Raw genomic sequence first — 14183 nt, 5'->3', positions numbered from 1 at the left:
GTTAGCCTATAGCTAAGCTACGAGTAGTGACCAGGACCAGTAATGTTAATCTGTCGACCGGCCAGCTGTTATTTTTTCCGGGTGCACCTCCAACTCCGGGTAGTCTGTTCACTGCGGTAGGAATTAAATCCAGGCTCAGTTGAGCTTCCAAAGATGACTACAGTTTCAGTCTCCCTTCTTTCCTATGAGTTAGCCACATTTTGTCATTTCCAAAGAGTGGAAATTCACCAAGCTTTCTCCTCTAAGCAACAACTCCTCCTTTGAACACCATGCAATCATTGTTACTGCTCCCATTAAGCCATTTGTGGTTGTCATATACCGCCCACCACGGTGTCAACTGGGGAACTTTGTAGTCCAACTAGACATGTTACTCTCAGCCTTTCCTGATGATGACACACCACTGATTGTCATGGGAGACATGAGTTTCCTTACCGACAAAACCCAAGCGACTGTCTTCCTGTCTCTTCTGTCCTCTCTTGACCTCAGATAGGTCCCCACCCCTCCCACACTCAAAGCGGGCAATATTCTTGATCTGATATTGGCTCGGAACTGCGCCACAGCAAATTTGACTGTCACCCCCCTACATCTGTCAGACCACTTCTTTATTCAATTTACTTACTGGAACACCATCACGTTCCTCCACAAAGGGTCTCCTTCCGCCAAAACTTCCGGTCCCTTACAATAACCCAGCTCTCCAATGGGGTCTTGGCTTCCATGCCTCCTCAGGGTCAGTGCTCGGTCCCCTTCTCTTCTCAATATACACCACCTCACTTGCTACAACCATCCGCTCCCATGGTTTCTCATACCATTGCTATGCTGATGATACCCAGCTCTTCCTATCATTCCCGCCAGATGATGTCACAGTCTCGGCATGGATATCATCATGCCTTGCTGATATGTCTGCATGGATGAAAGAATGCCACCTTCAACTTAACCTACCTAAGACTGAACTCCTTGTCATCCCAGCCTTACATCAACAACAGATCAATATCCAACTCGTATCAACTCATGCCCACAAAGTCTGGCCGAAACCTGGATTTCCTGATTGATGACGAACGAACCTTTAAGGTTCTCATGGCCTTGATTGCTTGGTCATGCCCATTTTCCCTGCACAACATCAGGAAAATTAGACCTTACCTGTCTTGAGTATGCAGCACAATGCCTGGTACAGGCTCTTGTTATATCATGTATTGACATTGACTACTGCAAATCCTTACTGGCAGGTCTCCCTGCATGCACGTTCAAACCTCCCCTGCAAATGATCCAGAACGTGGCGGCAAGTATGGTATTCAACCAACCCAAAACAGCACGTCACGCCGTTGTTCATATCCCTCCACTGGCTCCCAGTTACTGCCCGCATCAAGTTCAAAACCTTAATGCTCACTTACAAAATAGCAACTAAAATGGCTTCTGCCTACCTGAACTCCCTCATTCAGGTCTACCCTCAGTCATGTTCACCACACTCTGCCAATGAAAGGTGCCTGGCACTTCCGCCACAATGGGGCTCGAAGTCACTAGCTAGACTCTTCTCTTCTGTAGTTCCCTGGTTTTGGAACGAACTAACAAACTCCATTTGATCCACTGAGTCCCTTTCCATCGTAAAGAAGAAGCTAAGGACCCATGTCTTTCTCGAACAACTCCACACCTGGTGGTCTCATTAAAAAAGAAAAAAAATTGCTTCTACGCATCCTATGAATTGCCTTTGTGCTCTGCCTGTTGATGCCTATGTCTTATTGGACCTGAACCTAGTTTTTTGGCACTTGCTTGCGTTGTCGCCTCCTGACTTGCTTGTGTTGTATTAACTCTCAGATGTGCGTCGCGTTGGATAAAAGCATCTGCTAAATGAAACTGTAACACTGTAAATTGTAAGTACATGTGCTGAACAATGGAAAAATATAATTCTTGTTAATAATTCTCATGTGTGTGTGTGTGTGTGTGTGTGTGTGTGTGTGTGTGTGTGTGTCCTGGGGTTGAGGCCCAGTTACAGAGATGCTAGTCATGTGTGCTACCATCAACACTGTTAACCTCCTTCTCTGTAACAATGGGACTGAAAAGGCCTCTCCCTTTCCATGAGCAGGGACCCTAATATGTACCCATATACAGGTAAGCATAACCCCTCCCCCAATAGGGTTAGAGGGTGAAAACTAAAACCACATGTATAGACACACGAAAACACACACACACACACAAAACCCCTACCTTGTTTCCAGCGTGTGTGCGCTGAGTAACAAAGGTGGCGTAAGCCTGACAAACCCTCCAGTGACGATCAGTAAACAAGTCCTCACAGCTCACCACTATGCCAACCTGGGACATGAAATACAAGCACACAAAATTACATTACATTTACACCCGGGGCGGCTTCGTGAAACCTTGGATTGAAACTAAACAGTCGTCACAGCTTCACAGTTCAGTTTACAGAACTGGATTTCAGGACTCCCCGCGATGGCTTCTTTGATCCAATACTCAGCAAAAGAGAACTGCTGGAGGTGAACTTACTTTACCTTTGCCATACGCAATAAGCCCATGACATAGTTCAGAAATGTACAGTCATCATTTTGTCCAAATAGCATCAATACTTGACCAACTCCTGTTCCAGTGCTTAAATACCCATTTATACGAATACAACGTTTTGGATAACAAGCTTATGATAGGTTTTTACTATTATGTATGATTTGTTTGAGATCAGCTAGTTGGGAAATGTTTCAGAGAGACAAAAAGGGCACAAAGAATTACTCCGTGAATGTGTTTGCATGTATCTATGGACACGTGCCGTGTGTTCACAGTGTAATGGAATAGTACTCTGTGGCTGGGCCTGACCTCCATACTGGTGTTGAAGGCTCTGTTGACCTTCGCCTTGATATTCACTACCTGCCCCACGCTGCAAGATGGGAGGGAGGGAGAAAGACAGAATGAGCATATTTACTGACATTTATGGCCCTTTTCCACTACATGGTACCGGCTCGACTCGACCCGACTCACCCTTTTTTCGCTTTCCATGACTGGAAAAGCACCGGCATTTTGGCAGCTGTTACCCTTCTCTGGTACCACTTTTGTTGAGGTTCCGAAAAAAACTGCAGCGGGTACCAAAATCAATGCAGACCTCTGATTGGTCAGAGAAATGCATCTCCGCGTCGTCAGTGGGCGCATGGGGGACGTCCCCCAGCCTTTTTAAATACCGGAGCCTTCGAAGCGGAGCTATCTAAAAAGTACATTTTGAAACTGAAAACAAAAACAAAAACGGGGAGCTGAAGAGCCACGCCGTGGTCTGTCGGTAATGGAAAACGGCACAGAGGCGAGTCGAGGCGAGGCGAGGCGAGTCGAGCCGAGCCGGTACCATGTAGTGGAAAAGGGGCATTAGAAACCAGTGTAAAGTGAACAGTGAAACCAGTGACCGATGTAAAGCCATTGGTCTTTACACACACACACACACACACACACACACACACACACAAAGACAGCGCAACCAAAATCTTTTTTTTTTCGGGGGAGAGTTCCCCCCCCCCCCCCTTTTCTCCCCAGTTGTACTTGACCCTATTTTCCGAGCCGTCCCGGTCGCTGCTCCGCCCCCCTCTGCCGACCCGGGGAGGGCTGCAGACTACCACACGCCTCCTCCCATACATGTGGAGTCGCCAGCCGCTTCTTTTCACCTGACAGTGAGGAGTTTCACCAGGGGGATGTAGCGCGTGGGAGGATCATGATATTCCCCCCCAGTTTCCCCTCCCCCCCGAACAGGCGCCCCGACCGACCAGAGGAGGCGCTAGTGCAGCGACCAGGACACATACCCACATCCGGCTTCCCACCCGCAGACACGGCCAATTGTGTTTGTAGGGACGCCCGACCAAGCCGGAGGTAACACGGGGATTCGAACCAGCGATCGCTGTGTTGGTAGGCAACAGAATAGACCGCTATGCCACCCGGACGCCCCCTACGACCAAAATCGTTACACATAAATATCCAGTACCTGATGGTGTGCTCAAAGTGGATGTCGTCGATTGAGGCCGTGACACAAGCACACCCAGCATGCCGCTCAGCTGCCGACAAGAAACAGAAATAAACCACTTCCTGTCTGGGGGACTGAGCAGTTAAACAACACACATGAATCACAACAGCACTTAGGAGACACATGTTGTGGATAAAATAAAGGACCTGCACAAAGACACACACACACACAGGCACACACCCACCGACCCTACCAGAGAGACAGGCAGTAGAATCCATCCACTTGAGCAGCTGGCCTACACCCAGCTCCTGGCGATGATTGCTATGACACGGCATCACAATCTGACTCATCTTCATCTCTGTCGGGTTGATATTCTCTTCCTCCCCCTCTTCCTCCTCCTCTTCCATCTCCTCACCCAGCGGGCCGCTCTGCGTCTGGAAACTCATGTTTGAGGCTGAGGAGAGAGGTTCAGAGATCAGCGATGGAGAAGCGTGGGAGGGAATGTTGTGTTTGGTCGCTTGCGCACATCTTATATACGGTGTGTGTGTGTGTGTGTGTGTGTGTGTGTGTGTGTGTGTGTGTGTCTGTCCGCAGCTAATCTCGCATACTACGGGGCCTGTCAGCCTAATGACTACGGTGCACATTTACGACACACACGCGACAGCGCCACGGACGGAGGCCCTCAGCAACTGACTAATGGCTGCAAGGTGGCTCAAAACAACAGGTGTTTGTTCACCCGCTTTTGTCTCCCTGTGCGTTCCAGTTTTCACCGCAGTCATTTAAAGCGGACCGTGGCTCAAATCACACGTCTGCATACATGAGTACAGCTGTACGGTTTTGTCTGCCCTGGGAAGTACCAGCAAATAAGGCAAATAATTCACAGGTCGGAGACTATCGTCCAATCTGAAGTGTGTACTAAACACACTAAGCTGCTTAAGGTCCTCTTGCAGAGTACTTGTACGCCGCTGAACTTCACTGTGGCTGCTGAGCTGTACTGCGTGTGTTAAATGCTGTACTTCGGATGTTCTGCCGTTAGGGCCCCAACGTGGTTCAGAACCGATAGTCTGACCTTTGGCTATTTTAATCCATTTTATCCGGAGTAAAAAACAAAACAAAACAACAGCAGATGCCCAAAATATGTAAAGGAAAGGGGGTCATGTTGTCGGGGATCTGGGCCCACATGCCTCGGATCCCTTCCTGTGATGTCACCGCCAGCAGAGCCCCAAACCACGATGACGTCATAGGATGTAGCCGCTGTTATTTGTACAGATTTGTGACTAGTTTATCTTTACAGCAGCCTGTCTGTATTAGCCTTTCACATAAAACTGTGTTTGTATACAACTGAAACGTTTTTGGAGCTGATAATACGACCCGGCCCCCCCAACCCATCAGACACAATCAAGCGGATGTGACACATTACCGCGTTTTAACTTTCTAACACCACCCAGCTAGCTTCACGCACAGCAGGCTGAAATAAGCTATGTGGTTAAGAAAGGACCCAGCATACTGTGGAATAATACTACATATTGTGTCACCGCCTACAAAGGAATAAAAAGGAATCCGCACTATAAGTATTATGAAATGTAATCCCTCATAAAGAAAGGAAGGGAAGAGCCCACTATGAGAGTACTGCGAGAATTACTTTCTTATAAAACTGCAGAAATAAATGTGTTTTTACACAGAAAAGACGCGTTCATACTCGGATCCGCAAGCACGTCGGTACATTTGTCCATACAACACGATCTTTGACTTCAGCAGTTGCAAAAAAACAAAACCGACCCACCAGCTTCTAAACCAAACCTACACAGATGCTTTATTTAAAGGGTTTTAAACATTTACTTTGGCAAGTTTCCCAGTCAAATTATTTAATGATTCAGCTGCGCGGTAGCTGGGCGCACACAGGATATATGACAGCACCCAGTTGTACTTCGCCAAATACAGCCTGTCACTGTGAGTCACGGAGAAGATCAGCAAATCCTGACAAAGTCTACTATCACAATTTCTAAAGCAATTTTGTGTCGATGCTAAACTTTCTGTGACAACCCAAAAAATAAAAATCAGCCTTGGTATTCACATGATTTACCTGGTCAGAGTGATGCAGACTGCACAGAGGGTATACATGACCATGTGGTTTAGACTGTGCCAGCCAAGTGACAGCCTTACACCACCAGTTTCCTCTATTCTGTTTCTTTTCCCGAGTTTGTTGAAGCACGTCTGACACAAGTGGGCTGTATAGTATCAAGTGAGAATGAATGCAGTGGTGTATCAGCCTACCTGTTGACTGAGTGGAATGTAAGCCGATTCCTCCTCCAAGACCAGGAAAAACCCAGTGAATACACTTGGCCAAGACACAAGGTGGGACTGGAAATATTGAAAATTGTGTTCAGGGTAATCAGACAGTCAGAGAATTAAAACACTTAAGTCTCCTATAGTTGAACTCAGTGGTGGCTGGCCAGTACAGGGCGCTGGGGCACTGCCCCCTTCAAATATCAAGAGATTAAAATCTACTTAAACATCCATTATCTGAACCGCTTATCCTGCTCTCGGGGATGCTGGACCCTAGCCCAGCAGTCATTGGGTGGCAGGCGGGGAGACACCCTGGACAGGCCGCCAGGCCATCACAGAGCTCCCTCACCACCACATTCATACCTAGGGACAGTTTAGTGCGGCCGAGTCACCTGACCTACATGTCTTTGGACTGTGGGAGGAAACTGGAGCCCCCGGAGGAAACCCACGCAGACACGGGGAGAACATGCAAACTCCACAGAGAGGACGACTAAGGTTGGACTACCCCGGGGCTCGAACCCAGGACCTTCTTGCTGTGAAGCAACCGCGCTAACCACCGTGCCGCCCCTCTACTTAAACATGTTAAATATAATTTAGTTGTATAATGCAAATAATTATGAAATAAATAAGTGTTTTTCAGTCTGTGAGCGCCTGTTAGCAGCATTAAAATATCGGTTCAAATGGTATTTGGTTGATTTGTGTCTGAATACATGTACTTCCTGGGTGAGGGGCGCCGGCCAAACCACACCTTATGTAAACCCACGAACTTGTGGCGAGCAGGTGACCTGAGGCTGCTGTCTGATTGGTTTCTTCTGTGGCGCCCCAGACACGCCCACTTTTACTGGCAGAGAATTGGTATTGTTTTAATTTTTTTATAATCTAACGTGATTGGACAATTCTCGTGGCTGTCAATCTTGTTCGCACCCACCACCACGCCTCGTCTCGACTGTCAATCATCCACCGTCTGCGTAACTCTGATAAAATCTATAGGCTACATTCAGTGGTGGATCTAGAGATTTTTTCCTGGGGTGGCAACAGGGGTGGCAAGACTGTGTCCCAGAGGTGGCAGCTGCCACCCCTTGCCACCCTGTAGATCCGCGCCTGTGAGGGGGAGGGGGATTCTAAATCGGCGACTTCTGTTTGAGACGAGTTTGGTGCGGGTCTCATTGACCTTCACCATGCATGTACATAAAACATACTTTTAAAACATATTATCTGATTTATAAATGGGGTGGCAACAGGGGTGGCAAGACTGTGTCCCAGAGGTGGCAGCTGCCACCCCTTGCCACCCCGTAGATCCGCCCCTGGCTACATTGTCCTTCTTAATAACTCCGTGACTGTGCGGACATTAAAGCAGCTGTCAGGTGTGCTGCGCCAAGGTAAACTGCCCCCCCCCCAAAAAAAAAGTTTAGCACCAGCCGCCGCTGGGGAAACGAGTCAGACGTTCAGTTAAAATCGCCATATTAGCGCATGTTCATCATGCGGCTGAAGCACGCATACCTGAGGAGTGATGGCACAACTCCCTCGCGTGCTATAGTGGCGTCACAAGCGAAGTACGAGATAAAACACGGAAAAGAGCGGACTTTACAGAGACGCGGAGCGCCTTCAACACTCGAGTGTTTCGTCCACGGCTTCGGCCACAGGTAGCCACCGTTTCATCCCGACGCTCTTCTTCCCTAACCCCGTGCACCACAGCGGGCACGACGCCCGGATCGTCATCAGAAAGTACGGCGCCTCCCGACGCACCAACGTACCTCGGAGTTGAAGCAGACGATCGCCACGTTTTGACTTGACGCCCCGCCGCCGTCGCTGCTTTGGTCCGTTCTGCCAACGAACGAGCGCCGGCCCCTTACGCGGCAAGTTTCGCATCCCCGAAAGAATACGTCTCCCATAAACCCGCGCGACGCCGCGGATACTTGGGACTTATTATTTGACTATTTTCTATCCGCCCTTCCTTACGTTTCATTTTATTTTTTGTTTTTAAACATCGTCTTTTTTTTCTTTTTTTCTTCTTTTTTTTTTGGTATTTCTAGATTGCCAACACGGTTTTGCAAACAGAGTAGGGAAGCGAAAGTAGACAAACTGCGGCTGAAAAGGTTCGCTTTTGGCATGTGTCATTGGTTGAAAAACCGGGACTATAATCTGAAAAGCAGTTCAAAACAAAAACAAAAACAAAAACGAAAAAACAAAAACAAAAACAAACTGGTACACAATCCAACTGTTGCTGCTTTTCATTCCTTTACGTGAAAAATGCAACTGAGCTCTGAGTGAACGCATGCGCGTTGCCACGACGCAACGGATATCTGGGATGCACATTTGTTTGGGGATACATAATCTGACAACACCGCCAATAGGGCGTTTGTTGGACACGTCACATGCACCGTAAATCAAATCAAATCAAACAAATCAAATCAAATCAAAGCTTACTTTGTTCAGACACATTGGTAGGTCCATATTAAAAAGAAAAATACAACAACACAACAATACAGCTAACAGCAGTTGACAAGTCCACAATGATTAAAACCTATACAGGCATTATTCCGGTGTTTCCAGAAACAAGAAGAGTACCTTGGGTCACTTTGTGTAGGCTCAGTTAAGAGCATTACAATTACACTTCCGGAGTCAATTAATCGACCCATAAATTTATACATATACTTAAAATTCCTCAACACAGCATGAAAAGTGGGGACATCACGAACACGTGACTTGCACTTCTCCTTCTTGGAGGCTCGAGCAAGACTCTGAATGCATCGGTACCTGCAGCTTTTTCATGTCTGCTTTGCTATAACTGCACCACAAGTGGGCAGTATGGAGTGGAGCACAGTAGGCCCTAAAGGGAGCAGTGTCAACATCGTCTGTACACATATGACATTTGTGTGTCAGCATATTGGTTTGTGCGTGGTTTGCAACACCGGCGCTGCACATCATCGTCACCACATAGATCCTCCCTGATGATGTGAGCAGATATCTTACTTTGTTCACCACACGTAGTCCTCAGCCTGCCAAGAAGAACGAGGGAACATGTTTGCTTCTGATCCTGCTGGGTTTTAGCAGCCGTGGTCATAATGACCCAAACGCACGTAAGCGACGGGATACAGACAATGTCGCTTTGGGTGTTCCCAACCTTTCTGCACTGTCCCGCTCGCGGTCACACGTCACAAGGGTTTTCAAAATACTGGATTGCATCAAAAAAAAGCTACCGTCCATCCACGTCTACTATGTTGCTCCGGTGAGCCGGAGCGGCGAGTGTGTGCCAGAACGAGTTTTATTCGCCGTGATAAAGTAAATCTTTAAGAAAGCAAGCAATTAAATGGGAAAAAATCTCTCATTCTGATCTTTACTCTAAAGCTAAGTGTTGTCCGTCTTTTTTGCACAAAACGTTTTACAATATGGATTACAGAGTTAATACAATTTGAAGTGAACTGGCTCCATTCCTGGATAATGTTTAAGTAACACATAAAAGATTGTGTTTTAGTGTCTATTATGTGAGTCGTATGATGTGAGTTAAGATCTATGATGAGTTTTTTTTTTTTACCTGAATATTAACCTGATCCACAGTCCAAAGACGTGTAGTTCAGGTGAATCGGCAATACTAAATTGTCCCTAGGTGTGAATGTGTGGGCCCTGTGATGGACTGGCGGCCTGTCCAGGGTGTCTCCCCACCTGCCGCCCAATGACTGCTGGGATAGCCTTCAGCGTCCCGTCACCCCAGTTGGGATAAGCGGCTTGGATAATGGCTGGATGGAAGTAAATCTTTATATAATACTGCATTAGCGACAAGCTGGGTCTGAAAATACTGTGCCTGTGGACTGTAAGGATTCATATTCATTTATGCTGGTGTTGGGACCCGCCTAAAACTAAACCCCATAGGTACATCATGACGGTAGACATGTGGGAGCAAATTGTGAGCAAATTGTGGCTTGATACCAAGATGGGGCCTTTTTTTTAGTGTATCCTACATGACAGGAAAGTAGTAGCGTACTGGGCCATAGGGCGAGAGACACAATTTCCTCAGGTTTGGTCTCAACACAGCAAACTCCCAGGTACTATGTCTTCCCGAGTCCGGCTGCCACAGCAAGTGACTATTCAGTTCAGTCATCAAACTGTTGTGTTGCTCCTTCTATGTAGTTCAAGTATTTATATAAACATTTGTCGATTCACGTATTAGCCTGCTGACATTACAAAATGCCACCAATGCAAGCAATAAAAAAGTCCAAACAAACCGCACACTTTCAGAACAAAACATTTTTACTGAGCAACAATCAACAGAGGAGACAGTGGAACTGATGCTGCTCAGGAAGAGAGAAGCTGTGGTTTGTTCCTGCTCTCAGCGTCATGGGGATGCTGGAGCCTATCCCAGCAGTCACTGGGCGGCAGGTGGGGAGACACCCTGGACAGGCCGCCAGGCCATCACACAGGGCTAAAACCCTATATATATATATATATATATATATATATATATATATATATATATATATATATAAGGTTTTCAAGGTACTAGATAACAACCTGAGAGAAATTCTTTTATAATCAAAAATAAATAATTTCCAAGACATGAAAATGGAATCAATTAAACTGCAAGAAGTTAAGTTTGATCAAACTGAATAATTATAATATTAAAATAACTCCACATAAATTTGGTTGAAGTGTTCCCAGCAGGCTTTAACTGAACTAAATGGAAAAATGTACGTAAGTGTCATTATTTTCCCTTTCTCTCATCTTTAAAGTGATAGTTCGGGTTTTTTGAAGTGGACTTCTAGTCAGTGTACTACCCGCAGTACATGGGAGTCTGTGTGCTCCCAGTTTGGAGACTCAGCAGGAGTAGCCGGCATGGAGGTTGAGGAATGGGACATGGACAAAATGCATTTTAGCCACTTAAGAAAAGGCTCACCTAAAGAAATAAAATCCGTTGAAGTGTACGCTGTGTTTTGAATATTTTCACCGCTATAATTAAGAGTACAAAGTACATAAAATGTACCTTGAAATAGTAATTAAAAAGAGTAATGTAATTAAAAGACAGGTCCTATAAAAAGAAAATACAAAGTCCAAAAAAATTTGAATAAATACATAGTCACTTCCCCCGCCGGGAGTGACTAGAGATGTACTTCCAGAATTAAAGTGCAATAGGAATACGCTGCAAGTTTTAATGCCCAATCATAGGCACAAGAAAAAAAGAAATGTTTTTAACCCAGGTTTAAAAACGTCTATATTTGGGGCACATCTATGATCTTCTGGTAGCTTGTTCGGCATGCAACTGGAACAAAGACGTCCCCATTCAAGTACAGAGCCAGGAACTTGCAGAGTGTTTCAGGGTTGAATCCTGACAGGCCTGCTGGTACCTGCACAGCCACCAAGAACAGTCACCGTTTCAGCGCTGCTCTTTTTCCTCTTCCCATGCCACACCTTGTCTCCCACTAGGAAGTCACAAATACCAGCCGCAACAAACTAGGAAGTAACAAAACATGGAGAAGGACAGCAGAATTGACCGATGAGAATCATCTAGGTTTGCCCACTGGCAAGTGTGTTTAGTGGGTGACAAAGCAGAGGCCCAGTATTCTCCACTAATGCTCCTTTCCTCCCGCTTTTGCACAACCACTCATCTCCTACCCAGAGGCAATGTAGGGGAGACGAGTGGTAGTGTGGGAGGGGAGGAAAGGAGGTCTTCTGAATTCTGATTGGGCCATTTAAGTTAAATGGCCCAATCAGAAGCTTGGCTGATCCAGTGCCCACAGTACACAGTGGCTCACAGTGTGGAGTTTGCATGTTCTCCCCGTGTCTGGGTGGGTTTCCTCCGGGTGCTCCGGTTTCCTCCCACAGTCCAAAGACATGTAGGTCAGGTGAATCAGCCGTACTACATTGTCCCTAGGTGTGAATGTGTGTGTGTGTGTGTGTGTGGGCCCTGTGATGGCCTGGCGGCCTGTCCAGGGTGTCTCCCCGCCTGCCGCCCAATGACTGCTGGATAGGCTCCAGCATCCCCGCGACCCTGAGAGCAGGATAAGCGGTCCACATAAAGGATGGATGGATAATTCTCACTGGAGTGGCCTCCTTAGTGTTTGATTGATGTAACAGAATGTGGCAATGGGGGAAATGGGGCAATCAGTAACTTACTCAAACACCTTCATGTTTCGCGGGACCTGCACGTTTCCTGATTGGATTAGCAGCAATATTTTTCAAATCAATATTTTGAAGTGTTTAGGACTCTTCATTTTGGTGCATCTCCCCCAATGTAGGTCCATTTCCATCATCACCGGATGCTGAAGCATGCTATTGTATTATTTATCTAAATTAAGCAATTCAAACTTTGCTGTTTTTTTAATCTAAAGGTGGCTGATTGCATAAAACCACAGTTTATGGAGGACGTGGCTCTCGGACAGCAGCTAAATTTTCTTCCTAAAATGAAGAAAACCAAGTCAGTTCTTGATATGTGGCTTCAGAGAGATCTTTCCATTTTTGGAAGAGTGTTATTGACAAAGGCTGAAGGAGTATCAAGATTGGTTTATCCTACTTTGTCACTCTATGTTCATGACGTGCTCTGTAAAGAAGTTAATGATTTATTTATCAAATTTGTATGGAAAAACAGACACCGTTACCTTAAAAAAGAAATACCCAGAGTGGAGAGAGCTGAAGGAGGATTGGAAATCTTAGATTTTGTCCAGTTAAATTGCACCTTCAAGATCAAATGGCTTAAAAAACGTTTGGAGCTCCCAGAATCATCATGGAATTTTATACCACACAATATATTTAGAAATTTAGTTGGCTTAAAGTTTCTAATGGGATGTAATTACACTGTCTCTAAATTGCCGATAAAACTCTCAAAGTTCTATCAGCAGGCCTTATTGTCTTAATTGGAAATTGTGTTATGTTCACAACTATTTACCACATAAGGATATAATTTGGAACAATGGTAATAGCACTGTTAACAAGAAATGTATGTATAAAGAGAACTGGATTGAAAGGGGTATAATCTTTGTTACAGTTTTGTTTGATGATAAAGGCAATCTTTATAGTTATGAACATTTCCTAAAAGCCAAATCTTTTCCAGTCAAATATAAAGAATTTACTTCTGTGATAAGGGCTATTCCCACAGGTATAATTGAATTAATTAAATGTCACTTAGGATATCAAAATGTTAATCTTCAAATTCCTTGTTAAAAAGTGAATGGAATGAAATTAACAGACATGAAATGTACCAAAAAATATATAAGAAAAGTGCTTTATGACTATAATAAGATTTCACCCAGAGGGAAACCTTTCTGGAATTCACAACCGGATGACATAAAATGGCGTAAGGCTTGGTTGTGCCCATTTCAATTCTGTATCTCAAATAAAATGAGAGAAATCCATTTTAAAATTTTACACATCTATCCATGTAAGGCATTAATTTCCAAATTTACTGACATAGAACTTGATTGTGCCTTTTGTAGCGCTGAGCCAGAAACGGTTCTGCATTTGTTTTGTCACTGCCCGTCCTCATCTGTGTTTTGGAGGGACATAGATAATTTTATACTTAACAAAACTGGACAGTCTATAATAATTATGCCTAAAGACATTATTACTAAATTTGAATGTGGGGGGAGGGGGAACTGGGGGGAATAGCGTGATCCTCCCACGTGCTACGTCCCCCTGGCCAAATTCCTCAGTCAGGTGAAAAGAGGCGGCTGGCGAGTCCATATTTACCGGAGGAGGCATGTGGTAGCCTGCAGCCCTCCCCGGATCGGCAGAGGGGGTGACGCAGCGACCGGGACAGCTTGGAAGATTGGGATAATTGGCCGCCCCCCCCCCAAAATAAAAATGAAAGGAAAATTTCCTCTGATGACCCCTCGAATTGTTTGTAGAGCAGTACTCCTCCACTTCATCTATCAATTTGGGTGTCTCATCTTATCGTTGTTGGACAACTTACATTGACAATGCAAAGTTTATTACTGTATATGTATCTGTGCCCTGTGTATTAAACACG

General features: G+C 45.5%; 1 protein-coding gene across 1 annotated transcript in view; it reads right to left on the bottom strand.

The window, feature by feature from the left end:
• Positions 1–8170, bottom strand: part of LOC130123588 (acyl-coenzyme A thioesterase 11-like) — a 29124-nt gene extending 20954 nt beyond the window's left edge. Inside the window, exons 1-6 of the mRNA XM_056292804.1 lie at positions 7981–8170; positions 6215–6301; positions 4194–4394; positions 3962–4031; positions 2818–2878; positions 2200–2304 (exon numbers count right to left, since the gene is read on the bottom strand). Coding sequence (XP_056148779.1) covers positions 2200–2304; positions 2818–2878; positions 3962–4031; positions 4194–4394; positions 6215–6301; positions 7981–8095 — 639 coding nt within the window. The 5' untranslated portion in view covers positions 8096–8170. The remainder of the gene's footprint in view (positions 1–2199; positions 2305–2817; positions 2879–3961; positions 4032–4193; positions 4395–6214; positions 6302–7980) is intronic.
• Positions 8171–14183: the final 6013 nt, after the last annotated feature.

The sequence above is a fragment of the Lampris incognitus genome, chromosome 14 (genome assembly GCF_029633865.1).
Source record: "Lampris incognitus isolate fLamInc1 chromosome 14, fLamInc1.hap2, whole genome shotgun sequence".
Classification (NCBI taxonomy): domain Eukaryota; kingdom Metazoa; phylum Chordata; class Actinopteri; order Lampriformes; family Lampridae; genus Lampris; species Lampris incognitus.
The sequence above is the reverse complement of the archived record's forward strand: the minus strand, read 5'-3'. Positions and strand labels throughout refer to the sequence as shown.